The sequence below is a fragment of the Rattus norvegicus genome, chromosome 8, assembly GCF_021556685.1.
Source record: "Rattus norvegicus strain SHRSP/BbbUtx chromosome 8, alternate assembly SHRSP_T2T, whole genome shotgun sequence".
Classification (NCBI taxonomy): domain Eukaryota; kingdom Metazoa; phylum Chordata; class Mammalia; order Rodentia; family Muridae; genus Rattus; species Rattus norvegicus.
The window spans coordinates 90,263,125-90,287,404 of record NC_141541.1 but is presented as its reverse complement, the minus strand read 5'-3'; the positions used below and the strand labels follow the sequence as shown (position 1 = coordinate 90,287,404).

At 40.8% G+C, this 24,280-nt stretch overlaps 1 protein-coding gene and 1 long non-coding RNA gene across 3 annotated transcripts in view; one reads left to right on the top strand and one right to left on the bottom strand.

Annotated features, from left to right (window-relative positions):
* Positions 1–3,214, bottom strand: part of LOC108351750 (uncharacterized) — a 39,853-nt gene extending 36,639 nt beyond the window's left edge. The window contains exon 1 of the long non-coding RNA XR_015627342.1: positions 2,876–3,214. This is a non-coding gene — a long non-coding RNA (uncharacterized LOC108351750). The remainder of the gene's footprint in view (positions 1–2,875) is intronic.
* Htr1b (5-hydroxytryptamine receptor 1B) lies at positions 1,347–20,778 on the top strand. Of its 2 annotated transcripts, none has more exon segments than NM_022225.3 (2): positions 1,347–1,493; positions 2,283–6,877. In NM_022225.3, a coding segment is annotated over 1 exon segment (1,161 nt). In that variant the 5' UTR covers positions 1,347–1,493; positions 2,283–2,602; the 3' UTR covers positions 3,764–6,877.
* The last annotated feature ends 3,502 nt before the right edge of the window (positions 20,779–24,280 follow it).

Sequence of the window (24,280 nt, the reverse complement as noted above, 5' to 3'; positions counted from 1 at the left end):
AATATAACGAAATCTCTGATTTTAGGGAAAGGAAGGGAGAAAGAGAGAGAGAGAGAGAGAGAGAGAGAGAGAGAGAGAGAGAGAGAGAGAGAGAGAGAGAATGGTATTTTTATCCTCGCAGCATCTACTGCAATCTAGCTTAAACCTCTTAGTTAAAGCTTAGTTTCAAAGCTTGGAAGAACTGTATTCCTTTCCTCACTACACTCGCTCCAAATGAAAGTACAGTGATTTAGTTGAGTGTCTTTCACTGTCTTTCCCTCTCCTAAGAATGTAGTTGCTATAAAACCGGGTGTGAATTTGCCCTGTTAGTCTCCATATTTCTAGTGCAGAGGAAAATACCCAGCATCAACTATGCTTTCTAAATGTTGTCTGCCTGGCTGACTTAGAGGGGCAAGAGTTCAGGGAACTTAGTTTGGGATCATGTCACCTTCAGTCTCTTGTAAAGGTCTGAAATTACTCCACCCTTTAAACTGGATGGACGATAGAGCGGATGATCCCAGCTGAGCTCTGGGATGGAATGATTTGGATCTTTTAAAACACACCTGCAGAAAACCTGATGAATTCAATTATACAGCAGCTCTTATTAGATCCACTCGCCATATCAAATACAAATTTAGGCTGGAGGGAATTGTAGTGGGGAGCTCTTAGTCCTTAAGACGGGGAGGATACATTGCCTTTTACTTTAAACCTTTGACTCGGAAGTGGACCCTGTTATTTGTTTCTGTTCAGATTGAAGGAAAACCCGAGTATAGGAAATCTGCTCCAGGTTTGGGGACCGAGCTGCTCTGCTTACTGCCCCCAATGGCAGAATCGCTCTCTTTGTGCCGAGGGCCAAGGATGACTTTAGTTGTGATGGCTCAAAGGCCCCTTTATTTTTCCTTTCCTGGGGGAGCTGAGTGGAAAAACTTCTTCCTGGAAACTCGGGCGCTGAGCTGCGAAGTCAGCGGAGCGGGAGGGTGGAGCGGAAGGTTTAATTTCGCATACAGTAGGCTTCTCTTTATGACACTGTTTTACATCTTGCAGACAGCTTCTCTCCCGTTGACTCACAAAGTTAAAGGGGAGGATTGAATGACAAGCACAATTTTCTAAATGTAGACAGGGAAATTGTGTTTTTAATGTACTAAGAGTCAAAGATGTCTCAAAGCCCCAGGCGTGAAGTATAACAGGCACATATTGGCTGCTTCCTTCTAAGGAAGCATCACCGGCGCCTCCTAAACTGGGTGTGGCCCTCGGTGTGGGGTTAGATTCCAGAAAGGAGAGTTCAGATATTGGGGCTTGCTCCACCTACCACCAACCACCAGGAATGAAGGAGGTGGTGGTAGGCGGAAGCCTAGACCCGGACGCCCTCACTAAGTCTGTGGCAGCGACTAAGGGCGTGGGTTGACTGCGGAGCGCAGACTCTCAAACCTCTCAGAGGCAAGAACAGGACGTCCCATTTCCCGTTCCCCGCTTGAAAGGCGACTCCAAGTTTCAGGGTCGGGAGAAAGGACAAGGTGAAGAAAGCTGCGAGAGAGGGCGGTAGGACCCTGCGGGAGATTCTGTAGCAGGGACTGGATCTGGGCGGGAGGAAAAGAGGGAGGGAGGGAGGAAGAGAGCAGAAGAGAAGGTGCTTTGCAGCCAGCTTCTGCTCTCGCCGCACTGCAAGAGTAGCACAGCCTGACCAGGCTGGACCCAGACAATATAAAAGGAGCCCCGCCGGCTCTGAGGCTTACACCCAGCTCCCGGGCTGGCGCACACCGGGTTCCTCCCGCTCCCCCAGATACCTGCCCCCTCCCGGTGTGCGGCTCCGGGTGCCCCAGCCCCGTGTGCCCGGCGGCATGGCTCCCAGCGGCGCTGCTGGAACCCTGGAGGTGGTGAAAGCTGCAAGGTGGCTGGAACAGCCGCTGCTCGGGCTCCAGAGTCTCCCCTCTGGTGGCCCCGTCTCCACGGGGCAGCTCGCTGGTGTGGCCAGCGCGTGAAAGGGGAGGGAGTGCGGAGCTCAGGCTCCTGGCGCCGCGCGGCTGGCTCGCAGACTTCACAATCCCCAAGTCAGGCGGCGGCCAAAGAAAGTGGCCGAGCTCCTGGCTTGGGGGGGACGGGGTGGGGATGCATGCCCAGGAGTCTGCACTGGCCTGCAAGCTTCGGTCTGCACAGCCAGCAAACTCCTGCGGGCGGAGTCTGCAGATTCCGGAGCGCCCGGGTTAGGAGAATCTGAGACCTGAGCAATTGGGGTAAGAGGTCCCATTAGACCCAGAGACCCCTCTTCAAACGATACTTAGTCCTTCTCCACTGTTTGCCTCCAGGGAACCTGAGAGAAGCTGGACTGGGTGGGCCAGTGCTTTAATCACCGGGGCGAAGACGGGGCGTGGAGAGGAGCTAGCAGACGCGGTGGCAGCGCCTGGCGCACTGGAAGTGCAGGGGACGCGCCCGCAGGCTTGGTGGCCGCGCCTGTGACCTCTCCTTTCGGCTGAGAACACAGGCGGAGGAGTTTACTGAGGAACCCACGGAACTGGCTAGCCAAAGGAGACAAGCCTATAGTCTCCATGATCCTCCCGTCCTCTGTTCTTTCCCTGGTCCGCTCCATGTTCAAGAGCTGCGCTCCGCAGCCAGGACGAGGAGAGCTATGGAGGAGCAGGGTATTCAGTGCGCTCCGCCGCCTCCCGCCACCTCCCAGACAGGGGTACCTCTCGCCAACCTCTCCCACAACTGCAGCGCCGACGACTACATTTACCAGGACTCCATCGCCCTGCCCTGGAAAGTCCTGCTGGTTGCTTTGTTAGCGCTCATCACCTTGGCCACCACGCTCTCCAACGCCTTTGTAATCGCTACGGTGTATCGGACCCGGAAGCTGCACACCCCGGCTAACTACCTGATCGCCTCGCTGGCAGTCACTGACCTGCTCGTGTCCATCCTGGTGATGCCCATCAGCACCATGTACACGGTCACTGGACGCTGGACACTAGGCCAGGTGGTCTGCGACTTCTGGCTGTCGTCGGATATCACCTGTTGCACTGCTTCCATCATGCATCTCTGTGTCATCGCCCTGGACCGCTACTGGGCCATCACTGATGCGGTGGACTATTCTGCTAAAAGAACTCCCAAAAGGGCGGCCATCATGATCGTGCTGGTGTGGGTCTTCTCCATCTCGATTTCGCTGCCACCCTTCTTCTGGCGTCAAGCCAAAGCGGAGGAGGAGGTGCTGGACTGCTTTGTGAACACCGACCACGTCCTCTACACGGTCTACTCCACGGTGGGGGCTTTCTATTTACCCACCCTGCTCCTCATCGCCCTCTATGGCCGTATCTATGTGGAAGCCCGCTCTCGGATTTTGAAACAGACACCCAACAAGACCGGCAAGCGCTTGACCCGAGCCCAGTTGATAACAGACTCTCCAGGATCCACGTCCTCGGTCACCTCCATTAACTCCCGGGTTCCGGAGGTGCCCAGTGAGTCCGGGTCTCCTGTGTACGTGAACCAAGTCAAAGTGCGAGTCTCAGACGCCCTGCTGGAAAAGAAGAAACTCATGGCCGCTAGGGAGCGCAAAGCCACCAAGACCCTAGGGATCATTTTAGGAGCATTTATTGTGTGCTGGCTCCCCTTCTTCATCATCTCCCTGGTGATGCCTATCTGCAAGGATGCCTGCTGGTTTCACATGGCCATTTTTGACTTTTTCAATTGGCTAGGCTATCTTAACTCTCTCATCAACCCCATCATCTACACCATGTCCAATGAGGACTTCAAACAAGCATTCCATAAACTGATACGCTTTAAGTGCACAGGTTGACTTGTCAATGGCATTGGGGTCGCCTAAGCGACCTTTGGGGACCAAGTTGGGTCTTTTCACAGGTAGGTCAAATCTTCTTTGCCTGTTACTGGGTGGAAGCAAGGCTCTCTCAACTGGGCAAGGGCAGTGGATCCTCAGAGGCCAGGGCAGAAGCCTGGCTGCTCTGAGAGAGCACTCTGGAATGTGAACTGAAGCAAACTATTGTAAAGCTTCCAAGCTGAGGAGCTTAGCTTCCTCCATTCAAAGTCCGGGCTCAGCACCGATCCTCCAGCAGCCAATCACACGAAAGGTTGCAACTTTTTAACATTGATGACGGATGGGTATCCCTGCCCCGTTTTGTATCATGGATGTTGCCCTCTCAGCCAGTAGCACTTGTGGGTGCTGTCTGAAGCCTGTCTGAGACAGCTCTCCACACAGCCTGGCAGTACTTGAACCAGACAATTAATACCCTGTGCTCTGGGGGAGAACTCTGTGTTACAGTTTAATTTTAAAACACTCTGGCATCCTTCAGTCTTCATTTGTTTATTTCAATTTGGTTGGAGAAACTTTGTGGACTTGGTGCTTCAAACACTGAATGTGGTTTGGATGGCGCAGAGCAACCTTGAAGAGTTAACAGCAAAATTCCGATGCTAAGAGATCTATTTTTATTACAATCGAAAATTATATGGGGGTGGTGGGTGGGCATGGGAGAAGGGGAGTGTTACACTGAGAATCAACACCTAAGATTGTTTGTTTTCCGAAGATTTCTAATTTTTTTTTCAATTCCTGTTTAGTGATCGTCAAACCACACTCTAACAACTCAAAACACGATGTGTGCTAGTGCCAAAGTCTGCAGGCTGCTTTGTTTCCTCATCTCATGTCTCAGTCATTTCACACACTTAAATCCCCACCATGGAGGATACGCAGGGTTACTCAGCCCAACCTGCTGCTATCAGAGGAGTTCAGCAAGTGGATTAGAGTTGTATACAGTTCCTTAACGAGAAAGTCTCCTTATTCCTTATCCAGTTCCGTGGTGTGCGGAGGAGACCGAAGAAACACGAGTGATTTCTTATGTAATTAAGGAGTGAAGGGGGAAATAGGAGGATGTATATTTTTGACTTGTAAAAAAAATCTTAAAATTGCATGAGACAATTTTTGATAATCATTTGCACTCTTGCCCATCTGTGATTCCGTTGTGTGCAAACTTAGAAAGTAACCAAGAGAACTGGTTTCCCTGTCCAGAAATCTTCAAAATGCAGCCAGAGTCCCCAATACTATTAAAGTGTGTGTGTGTGTGTGTGTGTGTGTGTGTGTGTGTGTGTGTGTGTGTGCGAGAGAGAGAGAGAGAGAGAGAGAGAGAGAGAGAGAGAGAGAGAGAGAGTTTGAGATTATAGCTTGTTTTGTCTTTACTATTGAAGTTTGGACAGAAACAGGAAAATTACACATTAGAAATTTAGAAAAGCCGAGAGAGCCTGAAAAACAAGCCTATTTTCTTTATAACTTATAGACCCAAACCTCAGTCTTGAGAAACAACCAGGAAACTGGCAAACCTTCTAGCCTTGGAAATGTGTTAGTGACCTGCCACTTCAGCGACTGTAACATCTGAAATAATTTAAGCGTATCTCTTTTTCTAAGTTTCAATCACACGTAGCTATTTTGGATTCACTTTGCAGGGTACACCCTATAGTAAAATCACATGCTAGAAGATGAAAAAAATGCACTTTCTTAATAAAAAGAAACAGTCCTGAAGGGTTAACTGTAAGAACAAATGTGTATGTGGAATGTTTAATATGCCAAAGAAGATTCACAGTCCTTGCTTCAGAGGCTGTCTGCACTGGAGACCTTTTGTCTGCAGAAGGAAGTTCTTTATAAAATGGATCCACTCCCTGCGTGAAGCTGCCAGTCCAGATCACCAGACAATAGATGTAGTGAGCTGAATTACACTGCTTGTCTACTGTGCAGACCTTCACATTGGGTAATGACTCTTGAAAAGATGCTATTCAAAAGTTCACATGTACTGTAGGGAAAAAAAGGGAATTTCAACCAACATTATACCTGACACTGGAGTAGGATGAAATCTTAGGCATTAGATAATCCTATAGACTGGGATCTATAGTTTCTTCTGCTGGATCCCGAGCTTCTTTGTGCTTTGTGACATTTCTCCTATGGAGGGATGCACATAGAGCATGGCATTTCTTTTTTTTTTTAATATTGTTAATATGTTGGTCTTCTGTTTATGTAGCTGTGTTTTCTTGAGGCCGAAGAGGCAATTAAGTCAACTTCTAAGAGCCTTAGGGGAAAATTAATGGAAACAAATAGCCACTTGCAAATGATTTCTTTATAGGGCACCTACAAGGATTGTGTCGTCATGTTGACCAAACGTGGTCGATTTAGTCAAATGGTTTGTTTGCCATTTTGTAAATCACCCACCTTAATTATTGCTTGAGTATTTGGCTGAACTGACTGAATTGTGTATCAAATAGAAGCTTGCAAACCTTTGTAGTGTTAAGAGATCTAGGATCATCGTCCAGCATTGCACATGATTATGCAAGGTGTATATTCATCCCAGGGGTATGCAGTTAGGACTGTTTATCTCCTTTTCAGTTCCTACTGCATATAAACATAGTTTGTTTCATAAACTGGACATATGTCTACGTTGGAGACCATGAGATGGGAGATGGAAATGTTTAACTTACATAGAAATGAAACTATATTTTCATTGACTATGGTAACAAATACCATTTTCCATATCGTTTAATTGCACAAAATTTCACTCAAGTATATGAATGTATACTCATCTAAAATTGCGAATATTGTCTTGTGTTTGTAGGAACTTTAGAGTTTCCTTTAAAAAAAAAAAAGAACCCTGCACCCATGGAATGAATGTTTGAGGAATTTAACAAATTTCCTATAGAACAATATTGTTCACTTTTCCTCTCTGTTATCCTAGTTTTATCTTCTTTAAGCAGGTAGCACTGAGAGGACTCTAACTCACTCAAGCAGTAACGTCTCAGACTGTGTATTTGTTGGAGTTCTGTGTCTGAAATCGCCTTTGAATCACCTCTCAGAAAACGTGTAATTGGAAAGTAAATTTAAGGAAATGATGAAATAAAAGTCCTTTTTGTGTTCTAAAAAGTCTTTAATAGTAGTTCTATTATTATGGGAAGACTGGATTACGTGATTCTGGGGCTCTGCTTTAAAGTCTGAGCCTTCACAATAGGATGATGACAGATGACAGAGGGTGATAGATGGACATGTGCATGGGGAGTTCAGTTTATGTGTGTAGGAAGAGTTTGAAAGGAATTTTGTACTCTGTAAAGAAGGAAAGTCCCACCTATTATCAAAGTGTTCTCTAGATCAGCATTTTTAAAGGAGATCCTCCTGAGTGCTCTGAATTCTGAAGATTCCAAGGTCCTGCGTGGTGATTAAAGTACAAAAAGAAAGAAAGGAAAAGCTGAGTGAAAGAAGACTCTGCCCTCAGGGGAGGTTGAGTTATCTAAAGAGCTAAACAGGAAGGTCAGTTCTGAAGCCAGAATGGCCTAAGTTTCAGTGACTAATGTAGATGGTAGAGTATGCAGTTTTCTTTCCAAAATACCATCGAGCTTTAAGGTGTTGCAAAGACTTAGTCTATACAGGTTGAAGAGGGTTGACTTTGGAAGGGGAAAGGGATTCAGAAATCTTACCTCCTCTTAGTCATTATTTCTAGGTTCGTCCTTTACAGGAAAGTATTTAATTTTACTTTAATTGACATGTAGAAAATCAAGGTTATCTGAGAATGTAGACTGTGGAAGTTTTAATAAGCTGGACTAGAGAGATCTTGGCTAAATTAGAAGTAATTGAGATTAGCAGTTTTTCTGGTAATCTCTTGGCTGGTAATTCCTGGTCTAAAGTACAAAGGCAAGAAATGACTTGCGGTAGCTAGATGGTCAAGGAAAACTATCCAGTTTCCGATGGCTTTCTTTCATTCCCCTTAAAACCTTCTTTCTTCTGTTCTTGGGATGCATGGCTGTCATCTCCAACCTCCATTCCCTGGCCACATTCACACACCCTTCCCATCACCTCATTTTCCTTTTAGTCATAACCAACAATGATGCGTATAATTTTTATTTTAGCTCTGAAGGACTGATTTGGAAGCCAAGAATTTTTATATTATATAAAGGGAAATTGTTCCTCCAAATGCATATATATGTGGAGGAGGTAGAAAGCTTTCAACTGGAGCATCTCCTGGAGTTTCAGAAGGAAAGGGTGTGGGAAGGGACTGAAGTTTCTGCAACCCTGGGCCATCCACCAGGGGGCAGAATGCCTCTGAACAGTCAGCCAAGGCTGCTGCTTCCAGATAAGGCTGTCTCAATTCTAGGTGATTTGCAAGTGACATTAATTCCTCTAGGCTCAGGGAAAACTGAGCTCCCTGAGTCTAGATAGATAGGGTTCATTGCTAATACAAAAGTAGAAGGTTTTTCAGAATTTCAAACTCAGGAAGGCAATTTACCCAAAACACACTCAAAGTGAATATGCTTAGTTATTTCCTTAATTTAGTATTTAATATTGTGGATTATTTTTATTAATATGACACGGAATGGACCCAAAAGTTAGGGGACAGCACATTTATTTAAAAATAAATCAAACTATTTACGTGAACATTTACCACTATTGGGATATTTTTTTCATCACTTTCTTTTTGTAAAATGTCTTTGTTTTGAGGTTGACATATTCACAATTCAAAAGTAGAACATTTGCCAATTAAGGACAGTCCTGTTCCTTTTCTAAAGAAGCAAGGTACGCAATACATGACACACTTTCCCAGAAGACTTATTTTTTTCCCATTTATTTATTGGTTTTAAATCCAGATCTCTGCCCTTTCTCCCCACTCACAGAGTGCCTCTCTTATTCCCCTTCCCTTTGTCCTGTGAGAACAGGCTCGGTAGCCTCCCTGGGTACAACCGCCATCCTGGTGCATCAAGTCTCTTTAGGGTTAGACACATCCTCTCCTACCTAGGTTAGACAAGGCAGCCCAGTTGGGGAACTGACTCGACAGACAGGATTTAGGGACAGCCCAGGCTCCATTTGCCAAACCCACATGGAGACTAAGCTGCACATCTGCTACATATGTGTGTGTGGGGGGGCTCTAGGTACAGCCTGTGCTCACTCTTTGCTTGGTGACTTAGTCTCTGAGAGCCTCCTACAGTCCAGGTCAGTTGACTCTGTTGGTCTTCTTGTGGAGTTCCTATCCCCTTCATGGCCCAGAAGGATGATCTTCGAAGCTGTGCAATTCTAGTATTTATTAATAAGCAAGGGTGGCATAAATATAAACACACTGTTGGGTATCAGAAAGATTTCTTTTTTTATGTCTTGAGACAGGGTTTTGCTGTGTAGCCCTGGCTGTCCTAAAATTTACTCTGTAGACCAGGCTGGCTCAAACTCACATAGGTACACTTACCTCTGCCTTCCACGTGCCACCACACCCAGCTCAGAAAGGTAACCTTTGCAGAAGCAAACAGATCATAAGTGAGCACCGCTGCCACTGCTCGTCAGCACTGCCGTCATCCTCAGCATCTGCATTTTCTGCTGTGGGCCTTGATGTGCCATTTTACACATCTGCGGGTTAAATTGGCGTTTCAAAGGCAGCATATACATCCTAGGATTGCAGTAGCAATTGGACCAATTGACTATGAGAGTGACTTAACGACATTCTGAGTATTGTCTGTAGAGGGAAAACGTCCACTTCCTCCACTTATTTGCACACACCACAAAAGATGCGCGTTTTTAAAACTGTTAACTGGCAATCCAAGAATGGGCTTGGAATATTTCCTGTACCCAAACTGAGCAGATGGCGGTGAAGGAGAGATTCACTTATGATAAATTCTTTAAAATATTACACATGCTTTACTTTAGTGATGCAAGCAGCCATGACTCACTTCCTCCATGACTCTGTGGGAACATGCCACATATGGACCTCTGCTTGGCCCTCCTGCTTGGGGATTTCAGAATAGCTCTTGCTCAAGAGAATGGAATATGCTGGTAATGTGACAACTGTGACAGAAAAGGATAAGAAACCTCATTACTTAGTCAAGGAGCTGTGCCCAGGGTGTTTCAAAGACTCCTGTACGGGCTACTTCTTAGTCCAGGTGTGGCTTCTCTCTCTGTGATTCAAGGGTTCACTAGCTGACCACCAGGTGGGTTCAGCACTGGTCTATCTGTGCTGGGAGTGAACATTGTCACAGACCTTCATCTTTCTACCCAGGCTGTGCCTGTCTGTCGGGTCCCCGACACTTCCAGGTTTGCCCTGCTTCTCTGGGGTTTCCCACAAACTGCTGTGCTGAGGTAATCGCATAGTAGGAAGGTGAGAACTTTTTGATGTCATGGCAGCTCTCCAAAAGAAGTCTAAGAAAGGTTGTCTCAGTGTGTGTTTAGTATACATGTACAAGTCCCTCTGTAATAGAACACATACATCTCAATGTTTTCAGTTGCAACTGGTTTAACTGGAGTTGCACATCTTATTTATTGGGCAAGCTGTGTTTAAAAGTCTTTGTTCAGATCCAATTTCTTACTATTGAATTATATAACTGAAATCAAGCCTAACACATGATTTTGAAACTTTTGTCCAGATAACTCTCATCTCTGGCCAAAGTCCCACTGACAACGAGGCTGTACTATTCTAAATACAAGGCTTAGCACACAGAGTGCCTGTGAAGATCCTAGAGAGAAATGGGAAGACAAGACTTTTCAGTTTTCACAAGTGTGTTTCTCAAAACTAAACGGGCATGTGACTCAACTGAGGCGTTGGTTAAGAGGCACCAGAGCGGACTCCAATTCCATGGGACTAGAGAGGAAGAGGATTGACACTTAGTGTGTCTAAAAGAGCCTGATGAGGCTGGCCCAGCAATCACTCTGCATAATAGAGTTCTTCAGGAGAACCTAGCTTGTCTTAGTTACAGAGGAGGGTGGAAGATCAGCCAGACATTCCATAAACAAACCACAAAACGAGAATTGTGTCTTTCTTCTCTCTCTGTCTCTGTCTCTGTCTCTGTCTCTGTCTCTGTCTCTGTCTCTCTCTCTCTCTCTCTCTGTCTCTCTCTCTCTCTCTCTCTCTCTCTCTCTCTCTCTCTCTCTCTCTCTCTTGATGATACCTATATCCCAATTTCTGCAATTTTTAAGTGTTTCCACTGAAGTAAAGGTTTTCTACAGAAGCTATATATCTCCAATCTACACCAAAACCAAGCAGTTCACTCCCGAATATGAATCAGCAGAGCATGGGTGACCTCAATACAGTCCTCTGCTTTTACACTATTTTTAACTGTGAGATTTGCCTTCAAGAGAAGATGAAAAAGGAAGCAAACTAATAAAATAAAAGTACAAATGGTAGAATACAAATCTAAGAAGAAAACAATAATTGTTAATCTCTAGTAGGAGGCTCAGCTTCCTTCACAGTCTGTCTCTCTCACTATGTTTGGGTTGTTTATATTTTAATACAGAGGCATGCAGACATTTACATGTACAGATATTTATATTTGGTAGCTACAAATAATTACTTATTTTATTTCCTATTATGTTTTAGAGACTTTTAAGCATTTATGTTGATAATTAAGCATTTATGTTTATATTCTACAAGAGTATTAAAGCTAGTACTATTTTGTTAATATATGTTACTTATATAAAATAATGAGTTTCATTATGACATTTTCCTATGCATTTAACATGTATTTTGCTAACCTCAGTATGCTGTTATACTCTCTTGTCCCCTCCCCCTCCTGTTGGTTTTTTCTTCTCAAATAATCTCCCTCCTATATTCATGTCTAACCCATATACTCACACACACTCACATATATGCACAGCCGTTCACACACACAGAGAGACATAAACATTCACACATGCGGTCACATACTCATACATACTCACAAATGCATACATACATGTACACATATGCACACACATATTCACATAGATTTCGATTTTGCAATTTCTTTTTCACAGAAAGTCTCTCCCACTTTTTAGTTTCAGGAAGGATCATTGACTTTGTTGAATCTAAAAAAATGACAGTGTCAGTGAGTATGCATTTTCATTCCAGATTACACAATGCAGCTCCCAGCCTCTCATCTTTGTTACAATTATGACCTTCATGTTGAATTCCAGCAAAGCCACATTGCTGGAAATTCTGTTTTCAAAGTTTGGGAAGGAACTAACACCACTAGGTAGAGACATAAAAAACCCACCCTTACTCAGTCCTGACACTACTACTGTGACATGGGATTGCTTCTTTTACTATAATATTACTATGGTCATGAATTAGGTATCCCAGTAATTCTGTCCATTAATTCAATTTAGGGAATTATAATTTCAGTCCCAGTTAGATAATTTTCATTCAATTCAGGAATGTAAACTGTATGATTTTGTCTGTTTATGTGAGGAAAGTGTTTTCTGAGGCATTAAAGTAGAACAGGACTTATGGAATTTAGGGATACATTTTACAACAATATTATACATGGAGAACATAGATTTCCTTTTGGTTTGGTCCCAAAATTTCTGGTCTCACCCTCTGTCTGATTACAACCTCCACCAGCCAGTACACACTTGGTGCCCATTAACTCTTCCAAAATCATTTTGTATAAACATGAGACCAGCACTGCTAGCTATAGCAGCACTCAACACAGTCGTTTGTGCTCTTTGAGTGAGGTCCTAGTAAGTGTGTCCCTCTATGGAAAGTTACTGACAGGCATCTCTCCAGACCTTGGCAAACAGAGCCAATTTTCTGAGGAAAAAGACAACATGGGAACAACTTACTTTCCAATAGTACAGTTACTTTTTGCTTTAATACTCCTCTCTCTCTCTCTCTCTCTCTCTCTCTCTCTCATCTCATCTCTCTGTCTCTGTCTGTCTCTCTGTCTCTGTCTCTCTGTCTTTCTCTCTCTCTCGCTGTCTCTCTCTCGCTCTCTCTCTCGCTCTCTCTCTGTCTCTCTGTCTGTCTCTCTGTCTGTCTTTCTCTCTATCTCTGTCTCTCTCTGTCTCTCTGTCTCTCTCTGTCTCTCTCTGTCTGTCTCTCTCTGTCTCTCTGTCTCTGTCTCTGTCTCTCTCTGTCTCTGTCTCTCTCTGTCTCTGTCCGTCTGTCTGTCTTTCTCTCTCTCTCTTCTTTCCCTCTCTTTTTTTTACAGTTGGGTGACTTATTAATTCAGTGCTTTTGTCAAAGGATTTGAGTGAATTAGGGTCCTTGCCCTGTAGATCATCCTCTAAATCCTAAAGTACTACATGAATGGCAAAAGACTCCTGTGATAAAAACATTTTCATAACACAGACTGAGAATACACACCTAGAGTAGACGGAGAGGAAGACCTGCTTTCGCTCTGCAGTGAGCACTGCAGTAAGGAACCTGGTAGGGTGGGCAGCCGTCTATGGCTTGGAGGAAATTCTGCTCAAAATACTGACTATTGTATATTCGATTATCGTCATTTGTTTTATGTGAGAGACAATATAATACATGACACAGGAGGTAGAGCGAACTTATAATTAGAATCCAAACCGAAAATGACTTGCATGTGACCTTAGACTCTGAAATTAGTTTCCTTGTGTAAATGTGGGTATGGCAGGGCCCTGCTCTGCTTGTGAGAACCATGAAGATCATATAAGCTACCAAGAACCCTTGGATCACAAAGTACTCTGAGCTCATAAGGCATTCATCAAATGCCAGTTCCCTGCTGTTCAGACAAAGTAACGCAGGTGCCGATTGGCATTTGAAGACAGCAGAACATTTTATTTTTGTGGATTTACTTCTTTTCTTTTATTTTTTTTTAAATCAGCGTACGAAGTAGGTTTGCTTGTGTGGCTGTTCAAGCTTCTCCTCTACCCCTGTGTGTCCCTGTCTCCTACCCCCGTCTACCTCTATTCTCAGGAACCTCCTGGCTGCTTTCTTTTCTTAAGAAACTTGAGTTTTGGGACAAGTAACTTAATCTCTAATCACTTCAGTGTTCTCTATAAACAGTACTGCAGGATCTGCCTTAGAAGACTAACAAGACGGCCACATTGCCATTATGTAAGCAGACACCAAAGACAGTTCTGGAACAAGACAGCTTCTTAGCAGGTCTTCTCTTTACTACTGCCTGGTTCTCTTTGTCTCTGAAATGCTGGTTAAAATCCCATTTCTTGTTGTAAGTGAGATTTGTAGAACGTTGTGAGATCAAACAAGTTTTATTGATCCTTTTTGGAAATTGCTTATGTACTGTGATTCAAATTTTTTTTTTGCTATTTTGGCTGATATTTATTAATTAAAGAGACATCCTTTTACTTCCTTTAAATTATTAACAGCTCTTCAAGTTTTAGCACAGTACACCAAACATCAGTCCTTCATTGAAGTTACTTTGCTTGCCTTATAGTTTATTTGTACTCAGGACACTAAAATGCCATGGGCTTTGAGGACAAGAGGGTAAGGAACAATAACTTGTGGTCTATAACAGATTTGTAGATAGGTACAAATGCAAGGCAGCTTCAGAAGGAGCCTATGGAGAGAGTGAAATTGAAGATGACTTTCAATATCGTTAAGACCAAATCTCTCTGTAATTTTATGGAGTTGTGATATACTTGCATTTTAAGACATATGTTTCCAAGAGAGAGAGAGAGTGAGAGCAAGAGCGAGAGAGCGAGAGAACAAGAGAGAGAGAGAGAGAGAGAGAGAGAGAGAGAGAGAGAGAGAGAGAGAGAGAGAATCATGAGTACTTAAGTATGGAAGAAAACTAATTTGAGATTGTCAATATGTCAGTCTACTCGGGACACAGTTCAGTAAGCTCCCCAAATATGCATTCCGAGTGGCTGTCCAGCATGATGCTCCGAGCAGATGACTCTGGCTGACACGTGACTGTGCATTGCAATAGAAGCAGTCTCAGGTGGAACAAATGCACATTAAGCAGATATTTGTCCACAGTAATCCAAAACCCTATGCAGAGACAACAATATAATGTTAAAGGTCACAGAGTGTGCATTTAATCAAGTCTGCTCTCGTTTTCCATGGCCTTAGTTACTCAGCAATATTCAAGACTAAGATATTTGCTATAGCAACTGCTGTAGGTGAGTGCCACAGGGTGGATGGACTGGCCAGATTAGGTTTATTTCCTTGCACAAAAGAGATAACCCTGCCTTTGTGAAATGATGTCTGTGACCTATTTTAGATTAAAAAAAAAAGAGACAGAACAAAAGTAAGGCCTTATAGATAGCATTAGTTAGTGTTTTTATGTCCTTATTTTTTTTTAGCAAAAATCTCTTTTTCCCTTGAAAGATAACATTAAGTATACAGTAAATATAAAACTAGTGTCTGTAATGTGAGAATCCAGTTCTCCCTATTTTTCTTTCAAAAAGAGAACAGAACTTACTTGCATCAAACTGATGTTTCTCTATCTCTTTCCTGCCTCTGTAATATCAACTGTGCACATGACCAATATTCCTTACAGAAATTATATCAACCACTTGGTTCATGTAGATAAGGGTTTCTCAACCTTGGTGCTGTTGACATTTTGGTCAGAGCATTTGTCAGTGCAGGGCAGTCCTCTGTATTTTCAAAGAGTTAACACCATTAGCTCTGGTATATATGTCTCTGTTCTTGCATCCTCTTCTTGGCATCCAACTATAATTTAGGGCATCAAAAATGACATTTAATGGGAAATATAAACAAGCAAGCAAGCAAACAAACAAACAAACAAAAAAGCAACAATCTGTTGAGAACCTCAGAAGCAAAGACAAGTTAGAAACAGCAGAAATTCTGTTTAAGTAGCAGAGTCATATCTTTTTCTCCTTTATTCCCACATGTGAGTATACAATGTGTTTTCATGTGCATGTATGCACACATGTAATGGTCAGCGGCTCATGTCTGCAGTCCCCCTCTATAATTATACCTTTTAAATTTTGTTTTTTTAATTTAAAACATATTTTAAGGTTTTCTGAAAAGCTCATACACAAACATGATATTTCTTAGTCACACTAACATTTGTCCTCTCCAAATCACTCCAGGAGCCCCTAAAATACTACCCTTCCCATATCATTTCCTTTTTCTTTCTTTCTTTCTTTCTTTCTTTCTTTCTTTCTTTCTTTCTTTCTTTCTTTCTTTCTTTCTCTATTTTTCTTTTTTAAAGGGACAGATTCTCTAATTTGAACCAGGCACTCAAAGTTGTGGCTAAACTGGGATCCCAGCAAGTTTTAGGATCTGCTTGCCTCTGTTTCCCATCCCTGGTATCATCAGAAAAGAGGTCCTTACACCTAATTTTTAGCATGAATTCAAAGATATGAATTCAGGTCCCTGTTTTTGTTCAGCAACCACTTTTCTATCTAAGTTATCTTCTTCAGACTCCTCTCTTCCAGGCACATTTTAAACGGTACAAGACTGGTGGTATTATCCAGATAATTGCTAAATATTTCACTACATAAGCACAAAAAATGGTCAATTTCACAAAATATAGAGAGATTTGTAGAGGGGCATCCATGGGTTCCTAAAAACTACATGGTAGTCTCCAGGGAGCAGCTAAACTCCAAAGGACAGTCCTCATATATTTGAATGCTTGTTCTACATTCTACAATTGGGAGAACTGTTTGGGAAGTATTAGGAATCGTGGCTCTCCTTGTTATAGAGGGTGTATTATTGGAGGCAGGATTTCAGATTCAAAGAACCCATGCCATTCTTATTGAGCCCTGCCTGCTCTCTCCCCAACATGGTGATCATCAACTTATCCTGTAAGAAACACCCCCATTAAATGGTTCCTTTAAGTTGCCTTGGTCATGGCATTTCTTCACAACAGTAGTAATCCCAACTAAAACAGACCACTAGTCCATGTCTGTCTTGGTACAGAGGATGTCTGATGTCATTTTATATTACTTCTTACTTTTATTTATTTATTTTTAATATAAAGTCTCCCTTGGACATTGGCATTCCATTTAGGTAAATTGACTGGCATCTGTTTTCCCAAGAACTCTATATCCCTAGACCTCCCTGTCTATAATTATACTGTACATCTCTGAACCCAGTTTTGATATAAATGTTAAAGATATAGTGCTTGACCAGCAAGCACTTTATCCTCTGGGCCAGTTCCCAGACCATTTCCTGGTCTACATTGCCACTGAAGTTATTTGGCCAAATACCACGCAAACTGTGATGGTGAGGAACCTGGAATAGAAGGTGAAAAGCATTAAGAAAACTCATAGAAAATACAGGATATTTATCCTACCACTGCCCTTCAGTTTTAGTGCCAATCATAATTTTACCCCAAAGCCTCGTACAGTCTTGCACACTTGGTAGGTGTTTCATAAGTGCTTAGCAAGTGAATGAATACGTTAATGAATGCTATTATTTTGCACAATAATGCTCTGTACAGTTATTAAAACTTGTTCAGTTTTAAGTATACATTTCAAAGAAAGAAATTTCCCTTAAATATCTGCTTTAACCAAGATATCAACAGATGCTGAATCATCAGAAAAGATTAAAGGCCATAACTTCCTCCAGGAGAAAATTCGCTAATACATTTAGAAGAAAGTTCACAGCTGAGGGTCAAGTTACTTAAAAGCCAAGTACCTCTTAGCACCAGAAAGCTATGTGAAAAGGACATTTTACTTTTTAAGCTTTCTGCATAGCTGTAGGTTTGTCGCCATTAAATCTCTTAAATTCTAATTTGCATTTTAGCCTTCCATAAGATTACATTTTTCTTTGGAGATGACTACTGCCCTTCTAAGGGAATGAGGCAGTAAGGAGTACATAGGAAGGACTCCTGAGTACTTTGAAGGGATGGTTTATTGTGATGGCTTCATCCTTCTAGGAGAGTGGTTCTTAATCTCTGTATCTCAAGCCCTTTGCAGGGCTGAACAACCATCTCACAGGAGTTGACTGTTAGTTATTCTGCATATTGGATACTTACATTATGGTTCTTAGTAGTGAAAGTATTACAGTTAATAGGTATCAACAAGGTAATTTTATGTCCGTGAGTCCTCACAGCAAGAAGAAATGTGTTAAAGTGTTAAAGCATTAGAAAAGCTGAGAACCGCTGCTTGGGGTCAAGGTCATTAGTGGAAAGATAATATCTGAAGGAAGGAATTGTCTTGGTTCTTTGCTCATTCATATTTCCTACTGAATCTCTGACCTACAAGAGAAATTGGAGTGAGGAAGAGACTGGTGGGGGACCAGAGTCTTGTGTAGGTGGAGGCTGCCTGTCCCTGTTGTGTATGTACAACAATGTCTTACAGAATAAGACATTATTCTGCTTCCAAAGATGAGTCTGTGTTCTATTGAGAAAAGCCCTTGTATAGACTTGATGAAGATGCTGCTCTAACTAGTTTCTTTTGCTCATTTGAAAATTAAGTATTTATTCAATTAGAATTCTAAGTAATTTTTATCATGCATGTTTATGTCAATAAAGGCTTGGCCTCTATGTTAGGATTAGGAGATTTTTCTTTATATGGCTCTAGGTGTCATACTAGCACATTAGCAGCACCAGCAAATTTTGGTAAACTGAATAATTATTTTAGATATGGATGTCCAATTTACTGCATTTATTTGATAAGCACACATTTTTACTTTCCCTCTTATTTCATGCATTCAATGTCTTAAACACTTGAACAAGTTTCAACTGATCGGAAGATGATGGAATTCAGTAGCCAGTGTTAGGATATTTGTGAGGTTGCTGTGATGTTTGCTGTGCTGTCCCCTGTTATACAGAGATACCAAGTTACCACGCAAATATCCACGGGACAGATTGCAAGTTAAAAGAATTCCCAAAGAACGAAGAAAGACTGAAATAAAGCAAATTATTATGGAGAGCTTTATTGTTTCGATATCAAAATAGTTTCTTGTTGCTGCAGGAAAAGAAGGCAGAACAAGTACAGAAGAAAGAAGAAGACGGGAAGGACAAGCTGTGAAGGAATAGTGCCCTCCCCTCCTTTATCATCCACATTCCGAGATGAGTGTTTTGAGAATCAAATTATTGTCTCACTTCTCAGTGACCGATGTCACAAGCAAAGGAAAAAGAAATCAAACTCTGTAAAAATCAACCAGATTTCTACACCAGTGAAGTCTCTGGAGGCCAGTCATTCTAATTATTCAATGGGTGGCTTCCTCACGATTCAGTCCCCTCTCACATTCTTGGCTCACATTGACAGAGAACACTGCTTCCTGGGTCTCAGGTTTTTGTACAGAGTTTTGAAATTCCCTGTTCCAAGACAAACACTTGAAGCTACGTATTGCTCACCAAGTCACCTTGCTGATGTTTTCGTATGGTATTATGACTGAGCTCTCTCTACATCACATTGTTGCATTCTTTTATGTATACCAACAGGGTTTGTCAGGTACTACCTTGAGAATTCTGTGCTAGGAATATTCAATGTTCTAATATGTGAGAGTCTATACCACTCCTCAGAATGACAAGATACTGTTTTCTCTCAGGGAGTGTAGTCATCGTTTCTCTTTGTCCAGAGACCACTCATTCTCTATGTAATACTGAGGTTTTTATAAAGGTGTCTTATCTTTACACAGATTTAAATCTTTTAACAGCATGGTCTATCTTTGCTTCTCCATGCTCTAATATTTGACCCATCAGCAAACATCCAATAAAATATCTGCTAAATTAAGTGATATGGTTAATTTTACAGACTTAAGTTCTACGTCTTAACTTCTAGACATATTCAAGGAATAAGAAAACATTTCTGTATTATTGAGGATTATATAAATTTTCTTATATATACTTGGATAATGGTGAAGATATATATATATATATATGAGAAATAGTATTATATAACAACTGAATACATTTAAAAATATATATACTTTATATGGACAGTTCACATAGCCTTTGTGAATATTTCCAAATTATAGTAGCTCACATTTTCAAAGAAATAAGCTATATGACACACTTTAATGTACTGAATTGGGGATTCATACAGTATTGGGGAGTTCAACCTTTTTACTGTTCTTTTCTCTTTATGAATGCATTCATGAATTTGTGAACATGACCATGTAGTTACACATGCGTGTGTGATGGAACCTGTGGTAAATTCCTGCAATCCATCCACAACAGTAGGATTAGTATAAATTTATGCTGCTGTCTTGCTTTCTGTGCATACTGGTATCTGAACTCAGATCTTCATGCTTGCGTGCCTACACGTTAGTGACTGAAGCATCCATCTCTCCATCCCCTTGCTATTCCTTTATCTTCAGGACCACGAAGCAGCCTAAATAGAAAATGAACAGTGTCACTATTCATTCTTTTGACTCTTGAATTGCAAAAGGAAATACAATATAGTTGGCTATAACACAACTGTTCAATTTTTAAGCTCCCTGGAGCTGAAATAACAGACGTGAGCATTCACAAAATGAAAACCCACAACTTATGCAGTCTTAATGAATTCTGTAAAGGAAACTGAGGGGAACACAAATGTGATTTTTCAAATTCTGAATGAGGATGTGATTGAGCAGAACTGAAGAGTGTAAGAGAAGGTAACATATGGAGGAGGTGTTCTTTTTAAGGAAGCTGTTATCTTTTTTAGCTATGCTGAGTATTCTAAAATGTGGGAATCATGTAAATAATGACAGTTGTCTCCCCTAGACATCCTCTATTCATAGTGTGTTTTGTCCTAAGTTGGCTGAATTGGTAGTTAAATCATCTGAGTTTCCCATCCATGGTTTGTGTTGGAATTATTAATATAGCTGTGTTTTCCTAGGTGCATTCTTTTATTATTGAAAGCTCCTAGTTTTAAAAAAATTGTTAAAGTTTTTGTCTATTTCCTATAAATACTGGTTAAAAACTGTTTACTTCTTTGTAAACGAGAAAGGAGCAATGAGAAACACATGTGTAGACATCTACTGAAAATGGCTGTTTAATACTGCGGCTTTGGATGTGGAGAACCTTAGTGGTGGCCTAGGGTATGCCACCTCTCATGTTACTTTTCTGTACAAGTAAATAAAAGAACGTGTTTCCATTCTAGTAACACAGGGCATATTGGCATTTATTGATTTCCTTTAGCCTCTGGGATGAGGCATACTCATTTCTATGTTCACGCTTAATAAATTGTGTCTAAATATATTATTTTTTTGTTGCCTGTGCATTCTTATAGAGACATGCTCCACCTCTGTTTTCTCTTGATTTGTTTCAGAAATTCCCTTAAATTTTGGCATTTGGGTTTTCCCTGTCATTTGTTTTTTGTTTGTTTGTTTGTTTGTTTGTTTTAATTTTGGGGGCATGTACAAATCATAGGACACAATCTTTTCCACAAGAAGCACTAAAGCCATTCTCTTCCTTCTGAAAGTTTTCTAAATATCCTTTGCTGGCTTCTGTATGGAAAGTTCCAGAGCACCATGCTGCACATAAGAAGAAGACATAGAACTTAGAGAAACAGGAAAGTCATTTTCACACCTGGATGAAATCAGTGTGAATTAGTGATGTGTGTTCTGGATCACTGAGAAAATTTCCTGAAACTTGTAGGGCACAGAAGGAAGAAGACACAAGATTAAACTACTACTACTACTATATGAATATATAGTCTCAATCCAATGTTATGTCATTCATTTTAACATCTCACTGGTTGTATTTATATTTATGAATGATGAGGATAGTATATATCTTTAGAGTCTTCTATGCCTACATGATAATGAATATTTAGTTTTTGATTAATAAACAGGTTAACATGGCCAAGGTAGATAAAATGGTCTTCCTTTTCCCAGTTGCCTTCCATTGTGACTCTTCCTAGGTATAAATATGTAAGCAAATCCTGCTACTAGTACCCATTTGGAGTTCTCTTGTACCTGTGCAAACAGAAACAAAAGAGATTTCCTTTGTGTCCTGCTTCCTCACAAAGCAATAACGTATTACAATTCAATTCTAAACAATGTTTGTTACTAGAGGCAATTTGAATTAAGTATCAATATCTGTATAAGATCTGCACAAGGACCATTGATCAAGCTAGTCAACAATCCTGGAAGAAAGGGGGAAGGGCTAATAACATTCTTCTCTTAGCTTAGGAACAATGGCAGATTGACTGCTGACAGGGGAGAGTAAGCTTTTTCAAGGGTGTGAGGCCTGATTGGCCGCTCACACTCTAGTAAATGCTCAACACTACCATTTACTATACCCATGCACAATACAGACAGCGCTAATGGGATTCAATGAAACCATGAAAAGGAAAAAAAGGGAGAATATGGAATGAGAAGGGTGGATATGATTAAAATACTAAGTATAAATGCATAAACTTCTCAAACACTTAAGTTTTTAAGTAAATCCATCGTAGAGTCCTTCTATCTATTTTCTGTTGAATCTGTCTTGTTCCTTTATAAATACTAGTTATATCTGCATGTACAGAGTGATTTATGGTTCACTTTCCTGTGGATAGATGTGCCCATGCCAGTATCACATTCCCACAGGGAGTACAGATCATAGAAAGTCTTCTCATCAGGTAGAATGAGCTCTTACATTCCCTATCAAAATACATTTATTTTTATTGCCTTTCTTTTCTATATTGATTTTTTATCATCATCATCATCCATACATATATTGTTATACACCCATCTTTAAGCAGAAATTAGTATAGGAAATTTGAGGAGAGATGCAGATATACTAAATTGCGTCTTCCAGTATATGAGCATGGTGTACCTCAATTGATTTTGACCTTGTTTTCATTACTTCTACCAGCAGAATATAACTAAGTTTTATGTTTTCTGGGAATATTTTATTTTAAATTATTATTATATGATGAAATGATTACTATACATAGTAACACTTTTCTTTTATTATCCCATCATATAAACTAAAGAGTTTATTGAGAACACACTGTTTTTACAGTTTCACAGTGGATCATTATGGATAAGCATCATATTTTAATTATTGACATTTTACTAATAGATTGACTTCTAATTAGCAATCAAATATATTTAGTACACTGATCTGTAACAACAAATACATGATACCAGAAGCCCCGGAAGTGGAATCACTGCATCACCAGACATTAGATTTATAATGTTTACATATATTTCAATACAGTTTTGCCAATGGTCTCATTAGCCATACACAATTTAACAGAACTTGATGTCAAATTTAATGACATCTTTAGGTAGCTTTAACATAGGTTTATATTATTATTATTATTATTGTATAAGATTTTAAAACTTTCATTTATACGTGGGTGATTCTTATGTATTTGCTTGCTTTTGTTGTGTAGTGGCTAATTTTAGCCTTCAACCACATTGATATCAGTTCTCTGTTCTGTAGATTTCAGGCCATCAGGAGAGTTAGTATAAGCTGATTAGGACAGGACACTCGTGTAATATGTATCTATCTGCCATAGCCTACAGGGTCTGTTCTGGAAGAGCTTTCAGTATAGAGTTGGATCTTTTGTTCTGCACTTCAGAGATATTGCTCATGCTCTCTATTTGATATTACTTTTTCTTGGTTATATACAGACATTCTACCATAAATTAGCTAATTTAAACCAATCTGTGCCAATTATGGTTGTTTCTTATCTTGCTTTGGCAACATAAACTACGTGGGTAGTTGACTCATGGTAAACATGAACACAACGATTAGGCCCATCCTCATGCCATTTCATGTATGTGCACCACCTCTTGGTAATGCCTCAGCAATGGGAAATTTTGAAATTTGAGGCTTCTAATGCTGCTCTGAAGACATACCCGATTTCATCACAATTTTATCAATTTATTTTGCAAGTCAGCCCACTGTTAATAAAATCCAACAGGCTTCTCTGATAGTTGGAAAGGGCTAAAATCCAAATGGGGAAGTAAATGAACTGAAATCATCGGAAAGCTAAGCAAAATTTTTTTTAAAAAAGTCTAAGAAGATTAGTTCCACTATGCTGTATTTGGTGTGAAAAGATGTTGAAAATAGTGTATGGTTATGGCAGGCTATGACTTGTAAATGAAGAGAAAGATAATGAGCTGGATTAGAGAACTCACAATAAATGTGATCACATGAAATCTGACTTATAAGCTACCTAGTCTCACATTATAGAAGAAAAAGCAAACTAGGTCATGTAAAGATGCAACTTTTTAAATAAGCAGTTTAGCAAAAACAAACAAAGAAACAAAAATCCACAAGGATTTTAACATTCTCTGTAAGCTATAGGATTAACTTGGTGTTTGTATATTGCTAATGGGTGTCCAGGAAGTGATAATATCTGTAAAAGACTTGACAGTGAAGCCTTGTCTATTTTAAGGATATGCATCTTTCCTAACATTTGACAAGATCATGTTCTTATTTTAGTGTTATTGTTATGAATCTGTGCAATCCCTTCCATCATCTATGGCTTTGAATATGGCTTCGCTAATATATCCCTAGGCATAATACGGTATCTGGTTCTTACTTCAGCTATCACCCTACTCTGTTCTCTGCTGCTCAGTGTTATCAGTTATTAGTAGTTTGTGAATATTGTCCTTGTCTCTTTGTGCTGTCACTTCTCTTGGTCCTGACAGAAGTGATCTTCACTTAATCCACTTTAACCTTTGTCCAAAGTGAGGTGGATCAGTGGGTAAACTACTTGTGCCATAGCAGGGCGACCTGAGTTCAAACCACTAGAAGTCAT